The sequence below is a fragment of the Ruditapes philippinarum genome, unplaced genomic scaffold, assembly GCF_026571515.1.
Source record: "Ruditapes philippinarum isolate M1 unplaced genomic scaffold, ASM2657151v2 ctg1785_1_1_1_1, whole genome shotgun sequence".
NCBI classification, from domain to species: domain Eukaryota; kingdom Metazoa; phylum Mollusca; class Bivalvia; order Venerida; family Veneridae; genus Ruditapes; species Ruditapes philippinarum.
The window spans coordinates 275783-295982 of NW_026854096.1; the positions used below are offsets into that span (position 1 = coordinate 275783).

Below are 20200 nucleotides of genomic sequence, written 5' to 3' on the forward strand. Positions count from 1 at the left end.
CTCCTGGACATGTTTGGGAATCATGATTGTAAACAAGTATTCCAACTTTCAAATTAATATCTCAAACAGTTCAGTCAAAAAAGTGGACTGGTACTAAAAACTTAACCAAGATTCTAAGTCGATAAAAAGGCCTTAATTTTTTAAAACAAATCCTTGACAGAGTTACCTTCTCTTGCGTACAGATGGGGGTAATGATGTGAAATAGCATTAAAAGTTTCAAAGCAATATCTCAAAGGGTTAAGGCAATAAGTGGATTTTACCCATATTCAATGTATTTTCTAAGTCAAAAAGGGGCATAATTCTGTCAAAAACCTTGACAGAGTTATGTCCTCTTGTCTGTTGATGAAGGTCGTGATGGTAAACAAGTATGGTCAGTTTCAAAGCAATACCTCCAATGGTTTTTGAAATAAAGTGAGGTGGTACAAAAACTTAACCAAGCTCAATACACTTTCTAAGTCAAAAAAGGGCCATAATTCTGTCAAAAACCTTGACAGAGTTATGTACTCTTGTCTGTAGATGGAGGTTATGATGGTGAACAAGTATGGTAAGTTTCAAAGCCATACTTGTAATACTTCTGAAATAAAGTGGGGTGGTACGAAAAACTTAACCAAGGTGTGACGCCAACGCCGACGCCGACGCCGGGGCGAGTAGGATAGCTCCCCTTTTCATAGAAAAGTCGAGCTAAAAATCAGTCAAACTGAACTATAAACAATAATATAATAAAATAATATTTAATTATAATAAATTATGATGTAATTGACGGATATGTATATTATATCATGATTACTTCCCTTGTTATTATAATGTGTTGCATTACCGAAATCAAAATCAGATTTCATTTCAAAGATGAGAACAACCCCTAAATAATTTGCATGAATTTCAGAAGTCTATGAAAAAAGCTATTTGAGTGAGTTTTAAACTTTGAATTCATATCGCATATTTTAGTCAGATAACATAGCAGCTAGCGTATCATCTCTTTGATGTTTCTTAATGATTTCAAAATACAAGAGTAAACAAAACTGTGTTTGAAGTTATCCGCCTAATTAAGATCACTATTAAAATAGTTGATTGGAAATTATAACAGACAGACAGACAGATATTATGATTACCAAATTGCATATCAGTTGTTCCAAAAATGTATGCAATTTTTTGATGTCCCGGGTACTTTACAATGTATTAATAACTACATATTCTTCTTATTGAAAAAGTTGTTAAGTCATGCTTTTATGTTGATCGATTTATAATCATTTTAAATTTCATATCTGTAAACAGCATAAATTTATGGAATGACTGACATATGCATGAATGATGATTTATATGATGGAATAAATGGAACACTTTATACTGACAAATTTCAATTATGTAATGTTATAACTTGTACGATATGACATGTTGTGTATTACTGTATTAAGTAAGGTGTGAAGTAATTAAGACAGGAGGTACAGTTGACATACAATGTATGTTAAAGATAAAAGATTATAATGGACCATCGGTTTATTTCGTAATAAACATTTGAATAAATAAAATATTAATAAAATATAATTAAATATTATAATAAGGAGTCCCCATAACATATGTTAGCGATTTGTTAATATACAGTTTAACTGTTCAATAAAAGAAAGACACAAACTTTCCAATTTCCAATTTTACTGCCTGATACATTATATATATATATATATATATATATATATATAATGTTTATGGAAATTTTTTTGAGGAGTCGAATTATACACCTGTATTCAAATTTTATTTTATAATAGAAAATCATAAACTTCCGGTTGAAGTTGGATATTTTTTCTTCATAAAACCTGGGATGTACTATAACCGTATGTTCCAGATAAAACATAGACATGTACAAAATTTATAATTAGCTTAAATAACTCACATTACAAAGTATTATATTTTTCCATTTAAGTCCGATCATAGATTTTTAAAAATACGATTTAAATAGAAAATTGTTATGCACGACAATCACGTGCAGCTATATAGCATCCTTAATTGTTCTAATGTCTTGTAATAAATGGTTGCTGTAAATACATAATTTGTGTTCCAAATATCTCTAAACCTGCAATATATTTTAGTTTCAGTTGCAACTGAACCATCAATGCAGTCGGGTTTTCTTTATAATTTCTAAATCATAAATAATCTTTAATAATCACTACAGTATATATGTATTGTACATTTATATACATAATTTAAACTTCACAGCTGATTTCGGTAATGCTAAACACATAACGGGTTGTTTAGAACAAAGGGAAGTAACTCTATAATTACATTTTTGTTAATAACATCATTAAAATAAAATATTTTCAATAGCTTTTTTAAATGAAAGTCTATTTCACTAATTTTCAACAAATAATGAAGAAATAATAGCAATAGTTTAACTAGGTTGGTTTTTACGAGTTGATTTCGGTAATGAAAAGTTGATTTCGGTAACTTTACCGAAATCAAGTTGATTTCGGTATCGTAACGTACCCAGTATGGAAGGATTGATGGGTCAAAACTTTCAAGTTAAGTTGTGAAAAACTTCCAACAGTTAACTTGCTGTAAAATTAAAACTATATGAACAGACTATATTTCAGTATATGTGTTTATAACATATTTTAATTGACTGTATAAAAATCATTAAGGAAAATGGTTGTCAAATATGAGGGTTTCAGGGCTCATCCTGGGGGGAAATTTTAGGGAGAAGTGACTTCCTCGCGAAAATTAGGGAGAAGGGAAACAACCCAATGTGTATGCATTAACATGCATGGCTATACATCCTTTAAATATAATATAAACACAATTAACATCACTTATAGTATTTCTCCAGTTTATTAATTAATAGTAGATTAATTAATAGTAGTATTAATTAAAAGTAGATTAATTAGTAGTAGATCTGGCAATGGCATCTAAATGTTTTTGAGCTGCAAATATGAATATAAAAAATTATTTTTGATATCTATTGATCAGCTATTTATAAGCTTTCTCAAAATATGTGTTTATATATTTTCATGTACATTTGTTGATAATGATGTGTAAGAAAAGATGTGATGATAAAATCAATTTCATATTTTTTCTTTCCTCACTTTTATTAGAAGATGAAGTCACCTTGGATATTGATTAATAAAATCTGTTCTATTCTGTTCTGGTAACAGAAATTTCTTTGAACGTCCTGAATGTTGTAATGTCAGATTTATATGCATATAATTATGCTTATAAAACAATTTTCAAACATCAAAGAATATGTAAAATATGTACTGCAAACATTTGTGCACATTATATTTGATCACTAAAATTACATACATTCATTTCTTATTGAAAAATTTGACTGAGAAATTGTAGAAAATTAATTTCTAATTACCTCCCTTTATTTTCATGAAATGTTAAATTCGGTAATATCTTTATAAATAATGCTTTTTAAAATTTACAAAATTGATAAATCTTAATCTGAGCGTCATATTAACGACATTAAAACAAATATGTATATTGAAACAATAAGAACTCTTCTTCTTGACAAATTTTGTTGTTATATACGTTACATGATATACGACCGTGTAAACTGTGTCAAATTTGGCATTTCTAAAAACAGAACAATGCCAAACACCCCCACTGTCTACAACATACCAATCGCCAGATTTTTGCGAAATGGTTTTCTTAAATTTTCGCGTAGGTGTATCAGAATCAGTAACTTTCTTTTAGTTTTACTGCTAGGTTTGGGCATTTCGCCCTGTAGCCATGACGTGAGCGACATAACAATTTTACAGTAAAAATTTGATGTTAACAGACTGAAATCATTCAAAACTATGATTAAGTTTTCAATCCGGTCGCTGATCATTAATGAAATTGATTATTTTTAATTGACTAACAGTTTTGTGATAGCCGTGAAAAAATCCATTGCACATCGCCTTTACTCGGGTTAAAAACCCACCATCGAAGTACATCGTGTATATCAATTAGGGAAGATTGCACGTGTTTAGATAATCGGGGAAAAAACAATTTATAATTATCGCCAAATCCCGTATTAAACTCGCAAACTATCACACAATTATACCGTTTCGGGCCGATGCTCTCATTATTTACTGTTTAGAGTAGGCGGTCTATCGCTTCGCTTACAGGTAGAAGGGTAGTATAAAGCGACGCTCTGATTGGATAATGATGATTAGGGGTCGTCATATGGGCGGATACAATCTCTGCTCTTTACATCGCTAAGTAATTACTATTTGGAATTAAGATTTTATCGGCGATGTTGACTTCTCTTTGATCAATCGGAAGAGCGAAATTGGAATATACACGGCGAAGTTTTCGCCTGAATCGCCCTTCCGGATGAGCCCTGAGTTTTATAAAATAGTTTTCTTGCCACAAATACATTCATTATTCACCAAATTAAATTTATTGGCAGATGAAAATGAATCTAGTGTGCAAGTTTTACAAATATTAGAATCCTTATGTGTTGCTTTTACTAGCAGTCACAGAAAATTTAAATACCTTGATATCATAGAACCCTTGATATCATAGGAACCGAGTATACAAGCAGAAATATCTTTTGTTTTGCTTACAGTTACGATCTTTCTTTCTTTGTATTTTGTTAATAAGGTATTTCTCTGTATATCAGGCTAAAAATACTGTAACAGAATGTTTTATAAATATTATGCAACGAATTTTAGTCCTTAACCCCCCGAGAATACGAGAAAACAGGATATATCCGAATTTTCCACATATCCGATTACTGTAAATCTAGCTCTGTGTTCATTTTCAAAAAATAAAAATGCATGAAACTGATACTTTGCCATATATTTGCAAATTATATTAAACAATTATAAATTGAAGTATTTTGTCAAATCAACCTCATGGACGCATAAAACACGCAATTTGTTTCGCACAGTTTGCCCACATTTTCTGAACGGGATCTGTCATTAACTTCAGTGTTGTTTCTTTTCAAATCAATAACATTTTAAAGCGTAATATATTAATGTGAATGTACAATTTAACAGAAAAGAATTTTAATGTATATATAATGTGTTCAGTCAGGGTTTTAATCAAAACATTGGCATTAAAGTTCTGCAAGCAATGTTTTGATTTTAATAATTTATCCCTTTTGACGGTGAAGACAAAGGAAAGTGCTCTTCAAATTGGTCTGACCACGTTTGTATTTATTTTTCAACAATCGATTGAAAAATAACGAAATGGCTGGAGATGAGTCTAAGTCAAGCTTGTCCAGCAATGTTTTACAAATGAAGGTATTGACTCAATGATTTAAGATGCTATATTTTGCTTTCTTTTAAAAAGGTCTAGGATTTCATGATATTTATGGACACTGAGTCTGTAAAATTTTGGTCGACATTAAGTAGAAAATAGTAGAAGTTGCATTAAAATTCAAAACCGCATTTTAAAATGAATAAGGTTACATATTATGTGACTATATGTAACACTATGGTAAGATTAATCATTAAGAACAATTTGATGACTTTCCATTTTCACTTTCAACAAAAATTTCAAAATCATCATAGAAAGATGAACAGTAAATGTAAACCATCAATAAAACAACTTGTCTTTTGCTGCAGATTTTAGTGTATAACCAAAAACAGCAAATTTCACTTTGAATATCTGTAAATTTATGGATTGAAAAATCTTGAAATTTCCAGACCAGAGTCCAGACTATAGATTTATCAGTTTATGGACAGTCCATGAATATCATTAAAGTTTACTCAGTAAGTCATTGGCATTGTTTACATTCCTGTAGTCAAAAGCTAGATTCTGAGATATTTTTGTTGTGGGTCAGAATCTCGCTTTTTGTAGAATACACAAAATATCTCATTGTGTAGTACTAGTATAATTAGTTGGACTAGCAGCACTTTTAGAATCTGTCCGCAGCAAAATCCATGACTTGTAAGCCTCTAAACCTAACCCATTCTAAAAACACTAACCCTATCTCTAGAAATAATCTGAGTGATTTTAATGGTCAATTTTAAAGTTTATAACACCAATTAAAAGCTTATGATCTTAGCTTCATCTCAGTATATACATCAACACATTGTTTGACACTAAAGGTATTTAAATTTACGGTTAAACCTACCACAAGTCGGACCATTTAACATATGTTTCATACAGTGAGATATGCAACCAATTATCTTTACTTGCAATTTTACTGATAAGAATAGCCGGTCATCTTCTAGTTCAGAAACTGTCAGTCGGTGAATTAAAGAAATAATATTGGGTAAAATCATAGCTGCGGACAGATTTTAAAGACTAGCTGTTGGACTATCATTCCCATCATGTCAAAAAAACCTCAATAAAACAAAAAATAAAAACAAAATTGTTGTAAATTTACAGTTTATGAAAAGGAGTGCACTTAGAATAGAAAAAGAAAAAAGTGAAGAAGAAAGGAAACATGAAATAGATGATGAACATTGGGTGTTGGATCTGCCGCCTATTGAACAAAGAGAGTAAGCATAACATCATCAGATTTTCAATCATTTTGTAAAAGAAATAAAAAAAGATTGAAAGGTTCATTTCTAGGGCTGTCATTGATTCAAGTTGAAAACATGTTCTGTTTAGTGTCTTGTTCATAAAAGCCCATTGCATGATTTTTATCCAGACCTTTTTTTTTTGTCATCATTGCGCATAATGTTAGACATGGAAACCTGCTTCAGTATTATGTTCTGGGTGAATTTTCCTAATTTCTAGACAATTTATCAGTAAACTATAGGTTAAAAGATTGGGAGGGGGGAACAACACATCAAAAACACCAGGTCGGTTTATATGTTTAATATCACTACCGGTTTCGGGTAAGATATACCCTTCATCAGTAAGTCAAAATTATCGATTTTTAGCTCGACTTTTCTATGAAAAGGGGAGCTATCCTACTCGCCCCGGCGTCGGCGTTGGCGTCACACCTTGGTTAAGTTTTTCGTACCACCCCACTTTATTTCAGAAGTATTACAAGTATGGCTTTGAAACTTACCATACTTGTTCACCATCATAACCTCCATCTACAGACAAGAGTACATAACTCTGTCAAGGTTTTTGACAGAATTATGGCCCTTTTTTGACTTAGAAAGTGTATTGAGCTTGGTTAAGTTTTTTGTACCACCTCACTTTATTTCAAAACCATTGGAGGTATTGCTTTGAAAACTGACCATACTTGTTTACCATCACGACCTTCATCAACAGACAAGAGGACATAACTCTGTCAAGGTTTTTGACAGAATTATGCCCCTTTTTGACTTAGAAAATACATTGAATATGGGTAAAATCCACTTATTGCCTTAACCCTTTGAGATATTGCTTTGAAACTTTTAATGCTATTTCACATCATTACCCCCATCTGTACGCAAGAGAAGGTAACTCTGTCAAGGATTTGTTTTAAAAATTAAGGCCTTTTATCGACTTAGAATCTTGGTTAAGTTTTTAGTACCAGTCCACTTTTTGACTGAACTGTTTGAGATATTAATTTGAAAGTTGGAATACTTGTTTACAATCATGATTCCCAACATGTCCAGGAGAAGGTAATTCTGTCAAAGATTTTATTTGAATTATGGCCCTTAACTGTCAATGTTTTGTATTATAGGCAAGCACTAAAAAACTTAAAAAATCTAAAAAAATTCATTCCTATCCACTTGTTCACTTTACCATAAATTATGTCATATAAACATTGCTGTAATATTCAATTCAGTAAAATAATTCTTCACTAAATATCTTAATGCTCATGGCCATTGTTCACTTTAAAAATACAGAGATTCTTGTATTGCCTTTTACTGCAAAAACTTTTTTTATTGGCAAGCAATAAAAAAGTCGAGCGCGCTGTCTTACGGACAGCTCTTGTTTGAAATGTATATTGATTATTGATCAACAGAAAAGTATCAAGGATACATCGATATTGTTTCTATCTATGACAGCTCTATTCATTTCACTTATAATTATTTGAAATTGAGTCTATATATTTCCAATAACATTATACCTTTTCAATCCAAAGTTTCTAGAAAAAACATAATAAATTTTTAGCTCATCCATTTGTTTAGAAGAAAAGGTCAAAATTTTGTGATAGCTAGCTTTTTTTTGATGACTGCATTGTAAAGGTCATGCAAAAACTTTAATGTAGCCAATTATTCAAACATTTTAAAAGGTGTCAACATGAAACTTGAAACATTTGCTTATCATGGTAAATTGCAGTTGTTAAGACACTGACAAGGGGCATAATTCTGAAAGTTATATTTTTGGAAGTATACCTGTATTTTTTAACTTAGAATTTTTAGGTTGCACTTAACAGACAAACGTTTACTCTTGTTTTTTTAACTGTATTCCACTTTTTAGAACAAATATAATAATTAACAATTTTTTCATTTTACTAAGGTTTTTTAGTAGTCATTGTCAGTATAGTACGAGAATTTATACATGCCGGAGACCATATTTTTGTTTTTGCTTGCAGAAGTAAATATGTTTTAGAGCCAAGCTATGAAAGATGTGAAAATTTAATGTATGGAAGGATGTCTTTCAAAGGTTTCAACACCGAAGTAGAGGTGAGTTTCTTTATTATATTCCATATCCATACCATGAACTTTATACATGTTTATACAATATATAAATATAAGAAAACAAAGGTTATGCAATATGGTTATTACAAGAATTTCTTGATCGCACAATATATAGAAGCACCAATTGTGATTTGTTTTCGTTATGGTGTTACCATTTTAAAAGCAATTTGTCTTCAAATCAAGCAAAAAAAATATGGTAAACTGATGATTTTGAAAAGAAACCTTTATTTTAAGAAATGTTACTTATTTAATTACAGAAATTGATGGTCCAAAATAATGCCAGACTCCAATTAGAAGATGCTGAAAGAAGAGAAAATGAAACCAGTGTTAATGATGAAGAGATGGCTCAAAGGTATTACCTTTCCTGTGCTGTTAACTTTAGATTTTCTTCTATTAAATGTCTATGATTCTATTACTCATTCTACAAAAGTAACATTCTAAATGGTAGAAATCCAATTTCGGCATACTTTCAAAGGGTATAGAGCTGCATCTAATGATTTTTTTTTTTATTTATAAAACAGTAAAATTACATTGTTTCTGTAATCATGATGAAGGGTAGATCTGAAGGATTAATAACAAAAGCATTTGAACAATACATCATTTAAACCATGCATTTTTTTACCAGAATTGATATTGATTTCCATAAGAAAGATCATAAATAAAAATATCTTAAATTGACCAGAGAGGTAATATTCATGACATGATTTGGTTGAGTGACATCACATCTGATGTCATATGGGGTTTAACCATTCCTTTATTTTAAATTATACTTCTGAATTATTTTATCTTCTTTCTGTGGATATCAGCCGTACTATCAAATTGTTCTACATTTACAAATTTAAAACAATACAAACTTAGTATATTGTATATCTACATATATATATAGTAAACATCTGTATTGTATTTGGCAGATTCCAAAGTTTGAGTGATACAATAAACAAAAGATTTTTAACAAAACGGCAAAGACAGACAGAACCAGAAGAAAACTCCAAATCTTCCAGGAAGAAAGTGAAAAAACAATTTATCAAGCCTGCCGATGATTGACAGACAGCAAAGATATAGACTATGATGTTTGTCAGTGTGCAAACAGTTAAACTGTTAATCCTGTACGCAAATATCTTATAGATATGAAGATAGTGTCTTTAATGTTTTTGGTACGGATAGGATCAAACTGTGTACGATGGAATTTGGCAATATTTCAGTCCTGACAAGAGAAGTGGTTATGGTCTTTCCATATTGCAATATTATTGTACATCATTTGGAATTGTGCAGCACAGGGTGATTGATATCTATTTGGTTATATGGTTTTAGAAATGCTCTGTACGAGTTTATATCAGATAAAGATTGCTGCAGTTCATAGAAACGTACATGTCCAACATTTAGGACAATTACAGTAAAACCCCTGCAGAGCAACACCCATTTGGACAGAAATGATTTTGTTTGCTGATTTCGAGATATTTAATCTATTGTGAAGTCTCTGAGATAAATTGATGTTATTGTTGTTGTACAGAGGTTAATGGTCTATAGATGGCCGTTCTTCAGAGGTTAGACTGTATTTTTAATATTTTTATAAAGCACAGCTTTGTAGTTCATATATTCAAGAACTCACAGGCGAAATGTACATTGTATTGTGAATTTGATATACTGGAAAATTTAGGCATTTGAAACAACTTGTAAAATGTGGTCCCAATGGCTGTCATTGAACACAGGTTCATCTGTGCTGGCATACATTTTTTGCAACGACCATATAAGATGCTTTACTGGTCATTTAATATGTAAACTATATAAAAAGACTGCATCTAGGTTGAAATGTAATAGAATTTTACAAAGTGTTGAAAAGGTTTTCACCATTTTAATATTTATTTAATTATGCCGATCATAAGTCTATAATTGAAAGACATGTTATGTATCATGGAAATGAAATTTAACACAAATAAAATGTTCATATATTTTATTAAATATAATAATTTACAACCATTATATACAATTTAAATTTGTAAGTTGTATTTATTTCTTTTATGATGGATTAACATGTTATAAATGTAAAAATATTTATTATATTGAACTGCATGTTTTATATTTTAACACTATTTTGAAGATAATTAATGTCTACAGTCTTGTTTGATACCATTGTTTAAATGCATTGATAAATTATAGAATGGAATGAAATTCAAATATTTACATTTAAGAATAAATAAGATTTAAATTGATACACAAGTCTTTCTTTTCTTTTTTCTACTATTAAAGGTATCGAGAATGATTTCACTGAAATCAAAACCTGCATTCTGGTTAGTTTCTAATTAATATTTGTCGGTCTTGTTTCTTTCCCATGTATCCTATGTGCATTCAAATTTAAGAACTGAAAAAATTCTCCAAGTTTGAAGTGAATAACTGACAATTTTTTAAAAAATAGACAGATTGACCTTAGAAGATGAAGGTTAAGTCAATATAGGGGAACTAATTCGCAAAAATGAATTTAAGGATTATCTGCTTTTATGAAAAGAAATGTTTCAATTTTTTTTCCTGGTTATTACATCATAACACAATATAGATCATTTGGTGACTTTGCAGCTTGATTAGTGGAGGAAGACCTCAGGCAAATGAGTAAAACCACTATTGTTCCATTAGCTAGCTGGATAGCTTTCTCACATGAAAGAATCAAAAGTCCCTATCGAAATTCAAACCCATAGCGGTAAGGGGCAAGTGGTTTAAAATCAATGACCAGAAGCAGTCAGCCACAGAGACCCTTCTGAAATGTCATCCTTTTAAGACAATGAACATGTAAACCAAGTTTAAGGCAAAAAGCCCTGACAGTTTCTGAGAAAATGGATTTTAATGTAAAGATTTACTGATGCTAACATCGATGAGAGGCTCGGGACAATAGTTCCACTTTCTTCTTCGCAAAGTGGAGTTGAAAAAATAATATTGCACAATTTTCTGAATTATCAACCAATAGGCGAGGAATAAATGAAATAAAACAGAAATGATTGTATGGAACATGTACATTGGTGAAAGTTTTCAGGATTATTCCTGAAGTTCAGGATTTTCAGTCTCCTGAAAGCCTTCTATTTCCTATGTAATACTGTAGAAAAACTGCTAAATTCAGGATTTTTAAAATTTCCAACTTGCACTCATGCATGTAGACTAAGTGTACTATAAATAACCATATGAATCATTTGCTTTATCAGTGAAAACAACACCTATAGACAAGTATGTTGTACATTTCTTATTAAACTGCCTATCATTTCCTTTATAATAGAAACAGACTGATCAACAGCCAATAATTGCAGTCACAGTGTTTTTATTCCCTAAGATATATTAAATACTATTGGCAATTCCAAAATTTGGTCATTATTCTCCTTTTATCAACTGACAACATGTCCTAACTAATGTTTCATGACGGGTCACCATCTTCATCTTCGCCCATCTCTTTACGTACACGTTTATATTAAACTATCAAATGTTTTTTTACTATCCCATAGTGACCCAAAATCCCATGTCACGGAAAATTTCCCGTTTCATTGAAATTTATATACATTTTCCTAATTGACCCTCAATAACCCAAGTTTTTTTTCTCTAATCTGCTTCTTGGAATTAACCAATATCATTAACAGGGTTTTTGTTCAGGACTTCGGGACACGACCCATACCCATGCAATTAGGAATTTCAGCGATGTTTTGTTAAAAATTGGTAAAAAAATGCATGACTGAAATTTTTTTCCTGTAGATTGGGAAAATAATATACTACATGAATTTTCTATTGGGAATATGACCAAATATCGGCTTTGCAAAAAGCAAAAAAAAATCCTTGGTCATATGAGGAAATATGAACGAGATCCCCTTACATCTCAAACCTATGATCCCAAAGTTGAAAATTTAAAACGAAGTGTCTGATATTTAAAGCATGTTAACATAAATTATTACAGGAAACATAACCAAATATTCCCTGAAAGAATATTCATACATTATTAGAATATTCATACATCATTATTATATGTATTCCTAAAAAGTTGCAAAGGAGGGACCATTTATTTTCATGTGTTGAATACTTATAAAATGTAAAATAAGCTATATATATTATATATATACTGACCAATATTACATCTCCATGACATCCAGTCAGCCAGCTGATTGCCTGTCTCTGTCTCAAAGGCTACATACTCATTCAAATCTGTAATTAAACATAATTATCTTGATAAAATCAGTCAATTGATTAAGGTACCTTATCCATATTTTGTTACTTTTCTCCTTGAGTAACATTCAAGATAAATTAAAGAGGACCAGGATCAAAGAAAATGACTCCCTGCTACTAATATAATACATATTAATTCATATAAACAAGTAGGGCAGGAAAAGTTAATCAATATATTATCAAAGCTAGAGTAATGGAATATCTCAACTTTACATGATGATGTGTAATTTTTGTACTCTTTAACAATTGAAGGCTTCTCATACAATGTGCTTTCTAAAAGTATGAGAATACCAAAAGCAAAGACAAAGCATTCCATATACTATCCAACATGTTTTAAATATCTTACTAAGCCCTTTAGCACACAATTCAGTTTTTAAAGCTCTATTTTGTATAGTAGTTCATCAACATGGAGTTAAGAAGAATATCTTTATCGGACACACATGCCGATTTTGGCAACTTCCGTAAATATGGTATTGCACGGGCCGTGCATTATATTTTGACTTACGTCATTAGCCGTTATCCACAAACATAGTTGATAAAGACGCCCGAAAAATGTTAGCGGTATAAACCATAACGCGTTCAATGGAAAAAAAGACTCTTATTTCCCTTTAAAACGGTCTTTATTTTGGGTATGTTGATAAAAATAGAATATTAAACTTTTTGTAAAGTTCATTACTGAAATTTATTGCAATCATTGAATAAAAATAATATTTATCTCGCCAAGGCTTCGCATATATAATTTTATTCAACTCGTGCAATAAATTCAGTATTGAACTTACACTCATTCAATATCCTCTATTTATCATTAATCTTTCATAAAAAGAGTTATTAATAAAAAGTATAAAAAATATATATCACTTGAAGAGGAAATCTGTCTCAAATAAGAAAACAAAGAAAAATCTGTGTAACCGGCGTGTCGTGAAAAAGAATCATCATACAGTTACCTTAGTAACGTAAAACCGGCGCACGACAAAAAATTGGGTTAGTTCATTACCTTGATTGTATTAATTTTTGTTGCTTGTAAAGTGGCATTTGCTTTTTATGTCATAACTTGTTTTACTGCCAGTAGAGGAATGATTAATGCAAAGTATTTTGTAGTTTTTATTGTTGTTATGCAACCTACATGTAACATATTCCACCAGTGCACGAATATATTGGACAACCCTCGTCACATGCGCCGGGATTACAGACGGATGTCTGCCTGACTGGTTGTGATCGTCTACCGACTCTCCCTTCTACAGAGCGTTTGCGCCATTTATAAACCAGACATCGTGATAATGAACTGGTCCTGTTTGCCATTTTCAGTTCTTTGTAGGTATCTGTCGGTGTTTTACCGATACTTGCGCAAAATTTAATGATGGTCTGTATTTCCAGACATTTAGCAATTGACCATTTTAAAGGGTAATAAACAGTATTGCCCAACCTTTATGGAAATTTTTTGGTTTACGAACCGTTTCAAAAAGGGTTTAAAACAAAATTTTTCAAAGTTTTTTCAGAGATACATCCCCCAAAACCTTTTCCCTAAATTTTTTACTTTATTTTTATTTTAAAGGGTTTTCTGTGTGAAATAAAATTAATAAAACTAACCCAAATTTTTGTGTGGCCAATATGACGAAACTGGGAAAACCTTTTATGACGATTTTTTTTTTAACGACACCCCGGTACAGGGCTTTTTCTTTTGTTTTTTTTATTTGCGACAGTTTTCCCCCCTTAAAATGAAAATTAATTCGGGCCTTTAAAATAAATAACTTTTTCAGGGACAATAATTTAAAATGCACGAATTTTTGGGGGAAACAACCTTTGTTACACGTTTTAAACATTCTATTACTTTTTTTCATCCCCAATGCCAAGTTTTGACCCCAAACAGACAAATTTTACCTGTGAAAAAACATGAAATGAATTTTTTTCAAAAAAAGGGGTTTAAACCTTTGCATAATTTTTTAATTTTAGAATGTTTCATTCCCCGATTTTGGGGTCCCTCGGGGAAAAATCTTCCTAAAATTATTCTCAGCTTCCTCGTCCTCATCATCTTCATATACAAGATTATCATCATAATCAGCAAACTCTCTGTCAAACATAAGACCACCATTGTATGCCTCAAACGTCAAGTCTCTTTCGAACATTCTAAAATCAAACTGTCGGCTGTTGGTGTAGTAAATGTCATACACATAATCATCGTCATTGGGACGTTCGGATACAACCTCCCTAGCCATCGGCTCAGAGTTACATGTTATCTGATCTGCTGTAGAACTACCCTGAATTATCAATAAATATCCTCTTACATATAATTATATATTAGTGACAGTGCAAATCCTTTTCATATAATTATTAATTTTCCTTTAGTATCTTAATCATTTTCAGAATTTAAATCTTTCTTGCATGATCAGTCATCCTAAGCATTTTTATTGAATAAGTTTTCTACACTTAATTTCTGTTGTTGAACATATGATTATGATACATACAATTTACTAAGATATGACAAAAAGAAACGGTGAAATCATACATGTATTCTCACATAACAGACTCTTGAGGCTTTGGAACCATAACAAAACTGGTGTCAAATCAAGGACAGGCTTGAAACTTGAATCAAAAGCATATCCAATGATTCTTATTTTTACACTAACAGAATGACCTGATTTCATATCCCTTTAAACACTTCGATAATCTTGATAATAATTATGTTATAAATAATCAAAGTTATGTTATAAATAATCAAAGAAAAGTCCTTACCATTTGGTTTGTGTGATTTCCTCTTTCTGATTCCATGTCAACCAGGCAAAACATGCCATCTCCATCATTCTCCCCTTTATCAGAATTAGATACTTTTTCACTAGTTTTAGTTTTTTCACAATCCCGAACACATCCTGTATCTCCCAGTGCTTTTTCCAAAGTTCTTTCCTGTTCTTCAGAACAATTTTTTATTTCATTCCCATTGCAACTACATGTCAAGCTTGTTCCGTCACCGGTATGACTTGTCTTTGACTCACAAGTGTCTTCTTTCACATTTAATTGAACATTTTCACTTATAGTCTCGTGTGACACAATTTTATTACTTACGATGCTTTTGTCCACATTTGTCTCACCTTTGCTCTTTATCTCCAGTCCACATTTTTGGCATACAGTCTGTTTTCTATCTTTATTGTTCACATCTTTTTTACTAGCATCTAAACGGTCCAAGTCCAAGGCTCGATGTTTGGATATGACTTTGAATCTGTTCTGCTGGGATTTCTGTAAAATGAAATACAGTAAGGTTTATGAAAAATATAAATACCGTACAAAAATTTGGCTAAAGTACATGTATGTTGACAGTGTACATTTATTATTTGAGCCGTGTCATGACAAAACCAACATAATGGGTTTGCGACCAGCATGGATCCAGACCAGCCTGCGCATCCACGCAGTCTGATCAGGATGTATGCTGTTCGCTTAAAAACCCTATAACAAGTAGAGAAACTGATAGCCAACAACATGGATCCTGATCAGACTGCCATCTACACATTAAGGTTGTTCATCCCTGGAAGTTTAAGCAAAATCTGCCATCCGTTTTAAGAGGATCACAAAATTTCTACATAGTATATAGTGAAAAAATCAACAAAGGGCCATAATTCTGTTAAATTTGGTTGCAGCAAAAATTCCTTCCTTTACTACCATCTACGCATTAAGGTTGTTCATCCCTGTAAGTTTAAGCAAAATCTGCCATCCGGTTTAAGAGGAGTTGCGTTCACAAGATTTCGGGACGTACGGACGGACATTCGACGGACGGACAGACGGACAAACAAGTGCAACGCTATATGCTCCCACTTTGTGGGGGCATAAAAATGGTCCTTTATTTTTCCAAATTAATTTAAGTAACCTCTGACTTTTCTAGAGGTGTAAACCTAAACTATTATCAGAGCTTTTTTTGCATTATATAACAGAAGCCTATAAAAGACCTCCACCCAAAAAAGAGAAAAAAATCTACAGTTTAGGCAAAAAACCTGGTTTTGTGACAATTCCTGAACATTGCTAGTTTTGATTGAATTTCATAAGACAGTAACTACACTCTGTCTAGTGACTGTATACACATGTTTGCAATATACAAATCTTGTCCTAATGAACCTGTTTCATCTTAATATATAACCTGATGTTTATGTTGTCTGGATCGTTGCCTCACAGAGCCTAGTATGTTTGCCTGGTGCTGCTTGTATTCTCTCTCTAACTTCTCTTTCCTTATTGCTTCTTTCACATGCCGAGATATTCCATCATCCTACATACAAATAAAACACCAGAATCAATAAGTAAGAAGTATAATCAGGGATTTCAGCAATACCTTAGTCAAACTTATTGTAATACACATTGAGATATTATGCTATTTTGTGCATGGGCAATAGAGCTTATTACAATATGATTTTTCAGTTAGTAACTGATGTTGCATTTTGCGCATGTACACTCTGCATAGTGCAAAAACGCAATACCAAAAGACTACATTTTAATACTTAAAGTATTTACGTTTACTAGACGTGAATTCAAGTTATGTCACTCAGAAAACAGTATTTTTTGGATGACTTAAAATTTATGAGTATTTAAAACATGAATTGATATTTATAACAGATATGAACTATGCAGGACTAATAATTCAATGATAAAAAAGTCCTCTGTTAAAAGTATCATTAGACAACTTTTTCTTCATTAATTTCAATTAAAACAGAAGAGTGTTAAAGATAAAATTTTATTACCCATGTATTACATAATATTATTACACTACACAATTGGTATTGTATGCTTTTGGCAAGGTGGTAAATGTCAAAAAGATTGGCACATGATCGGTTGTTTTCAATATCTTTCAACCAGGATGTATCAGTACCATGACATAGTTAATAATGTAAATTTATGAAAATTGAAATTTAAGCAACTTTTATATACATGTATATATCGATCTCAACAATGTTTATTTATTAATTTTATAAAGTGACAAAAATGTGACATGCCCTTTACAATGTGTAAAAATAACCCGGAAAAAAATGGGGTTTAAATTTTACCAAACCAAAACTTAAAAATGCCCACTCAATATTTGAAAGAAAAATTTAAAAAATTTTATTGTTTATTAACTTTTTTTAAATTTGCATTACATGTCAAATTTTGATAGTGGATAAAATCAGGTAAACTGAAAACTAAAAATCACATGTTCTGACTTTTATCAGAATGATAATAAACCTTGAAGCTAAAATGAGTTTTTGTTAACAGGTATTTTATACGGGGAAGTCAAAGGCAGGGACCACAAAGAAGGCCCGGGCTGTGGCTTGCCCGGCTGTAGACTACATGACTGTGTATATTTAAAAGAAAATCATATAAAAAAAAAAACAATTAAAGAAAAATAGAATTCTATACCTATCAATGAAATTTTCAGTGCCAGTTCTAGTCGGGCCCCACCATTTTCAAATGTAATTCAATTACTATAGTGGGGTATTCATAAAACGAATAATCGCAACTTCCAATTAATAATAACCGTTGAGTATTCCAAGTGAAAACTGATTCGGAAGTGGTGCATGAAATACCGGATGACACCTTTAAAACAGAAAAATGAATGATGTCTTAACCAAGTTCCCCATTCAAAGGCTTTACCTAATAATCATAATTATAATTTATATCATCAATCTATGTACTTCTTTTACATTTCTATGTTAGTATGAAGGGCATTAGTATTTTGCCCTACGCAGATTGAGCATGCTTGAGAAAATACTACTTGTGGTTGATTTTTCATAGCAACAGAAAGCATCATTAAAAGTTCTGTATGTCACGGTTCAGAACTGTTCATTATTTAGGGGTTAAGATGTGTAAGCGGGCAGATAGCTCAGTCGGTAGAGCCGCAGTACGGTATTCCGAGGGTCCCGGGTTCGAGTCCCGGTCAGGCTGCACATTTTTCTCACCCTGTGACATTTGACGCCCAACGTTGGGCTGTGACTGATATAGCTCAGAGTTTAATTTACATTGCTCTGTAACTCTGTGAAATTCGAGGACGAATTTCAATATAGCAGGAGAGTAGGTCACGGTTCAGAACTGTTCACTATTTAGGGAAGAAGATGTGTAAGCGGCCGGATGGCTCAGTGGGTAGAGCCGCGGAACGGTATTCCGAGGGTCCCTGGTTCGAGTCCCGGTCAGGCTGCACATTTTACTCACCCTGTGACATGTATCTCACCTCCTGATAAAGTCTAAGCAAGATTCTGGATCAAAACAAAAATATAAATTAAGAAGACTGCCAATGACTTACGATATCTATTACAAACAAGTTTTCTGAGATAATTACTTTTTCTAAAATCAATAAAAGTTTTCCCAGAGCTACATTTCGATTGATTTCGTTTAAAATTTAGTGCGCACAAAAAATATACCAACGCGAAAATATGTGATAATTTGAATTACTTTTGAAGAAACAGTTCCTGCAAACATGAAACTACTTTTATCACCCGGATCTATAAAGACTGCTTCATTAGGTATATCATTTTTAGGCTTTTTATTCGCCAAAAGTAGTATTTCGAGTGGATCTTCGTCTCGTCTTCGTTTTATTCGGACGATAGTTGCCATGTTGGTTAGGTCTAAACCTAACAACAAACAAAAATCGTTATCGTCTTTAATAAGTCAATGTGAATTTTTCGATTACGATAAGATTTTTTCTCAAATGATCATGAGCTCAAATGTTTTTATTAATTTCTTATAACTAAAATTTGGGTTAATATTAAGTTATTTCATTTTTTTATGTTTTAGCACTCGTTTTGTCCCAGCTAGAGTACAGTAGAGTTCATAAATGTTGTTTTTTTTATTGTTCTTTGGAGCTAAATATGTATGTTGTTTGTTTGTTTGTTTGTTTAGTTTTGATGTTGTTGTTGTTTTTTCTTTCAAAAGTTTATGAAAAATTTACATCGCATGGAAGGTGAAAGGACTTTATTGATTGGTTTTAAAAGACCAAATAAGTTTTTGCAAAGTTCAACTCCATTAAATATCAAAGGGCTGCAGCTCTATGGTATTTTCTGATCTTTGCAAGACTATCTGTAATTATTTTCCTGTATAAGTTTATTTTTATATACTATAATTCATCTTACACAGCGACAGCGTTTAGATTTTTTTCTATAACAGTTTGAGATTGATACATATGGAATTTTGCAAGACTACGGTGAAGTTAATACGTATGTACCTTGAATAAAAACGAATACATTAAATTGAGAATTTCCATTTCGTGTTTGTAATCCTTATTAATTTCGAGGTATTTTTTCCACGATTTTCGAGGTATTTTTTCCACGATAAACCTGTTGTTTAACACTGATGAAAATAATTTAGCGAAATCTTCTCGCCAAAACAGTCCGACAGTCAGATTTATTTGTGTACTACGCTCTGGATCGACATAGCTAAAAATAGCATTTTCATTGATTAAAATGATATTCTTCCGAGTGCATTCATGATAATCCGAAGCTTTACGGAAATAGCCGAACATTTTTCATTGGGAAAAAAAGATATTCATCCGC

General features: G+C 31.6%; 3 protein-coding genes across 3 annotated transcripts in view; 1 reads left to right on the forward strand and 2 right to left on the reverse strand.

The window, feature by feature from the left end:
- LOC132738910 (uncharacterized) overlaps positions 1–4927 on the reverse strand; it is a 69366-nt gene extending 64439 nt beyond the window's left edge. Inside the window, exon 1 of the mRNA XM_060726522.1 lies at positions 4830–4927. The gene's annotated coding sequence lies outside the window, so the exon portion shown is untranslated. The remainder of the gene's footprint in view (positions 1–4829) is intronic.
- Positions 4928–5065: 138 nt separating this feature from the next.
- On the forward strand, positions 5066–9967 carry LOC132738915 (M-phase phosphoprotein 6-like). The gene is made up of 5 exons (XM_060726528.1): positions 5066–5222; positions 6316–6428; positions 8411–8501; positions 8774–8868; positions 9428–9967. The coding sequence occupies exons 1-5, from the start codon at positions 5169–5171 to the stop codon at positions 9558–9560; spliced, it is 486 nt and encodes a 161-aa protein (XP_060582511.1). The 5' UTR covers positions 5066–5168; the 3' UTR covers positions 9561–9967.
- A 4686-nt stretch (positions 9968–14653) lies between these two features.
- LOC132738911 (probable RNA polymerase II nuclear localization protein SLC7A6OS) lies at positions 14654–19279 on the reverse strand. The gene is made up of 4 exons (XM_060726523.1): positions 19104–19279; positions 16828–16953; positions 15438–15935; positions 14654–14962 (listed from the first exon to the last, which is right to left on the reverse strand). Exons 1-4 carry the CDS (start codon positions 19263–19265, stop codon positions 14654–14656), a joined length of 1095 nt encoding a protein of 364 aa, XP_060582506.1. The 5' UTR covers positions 19266–19279.
- Positions 19280–20200: the final 921 nt, after the last annotated feature.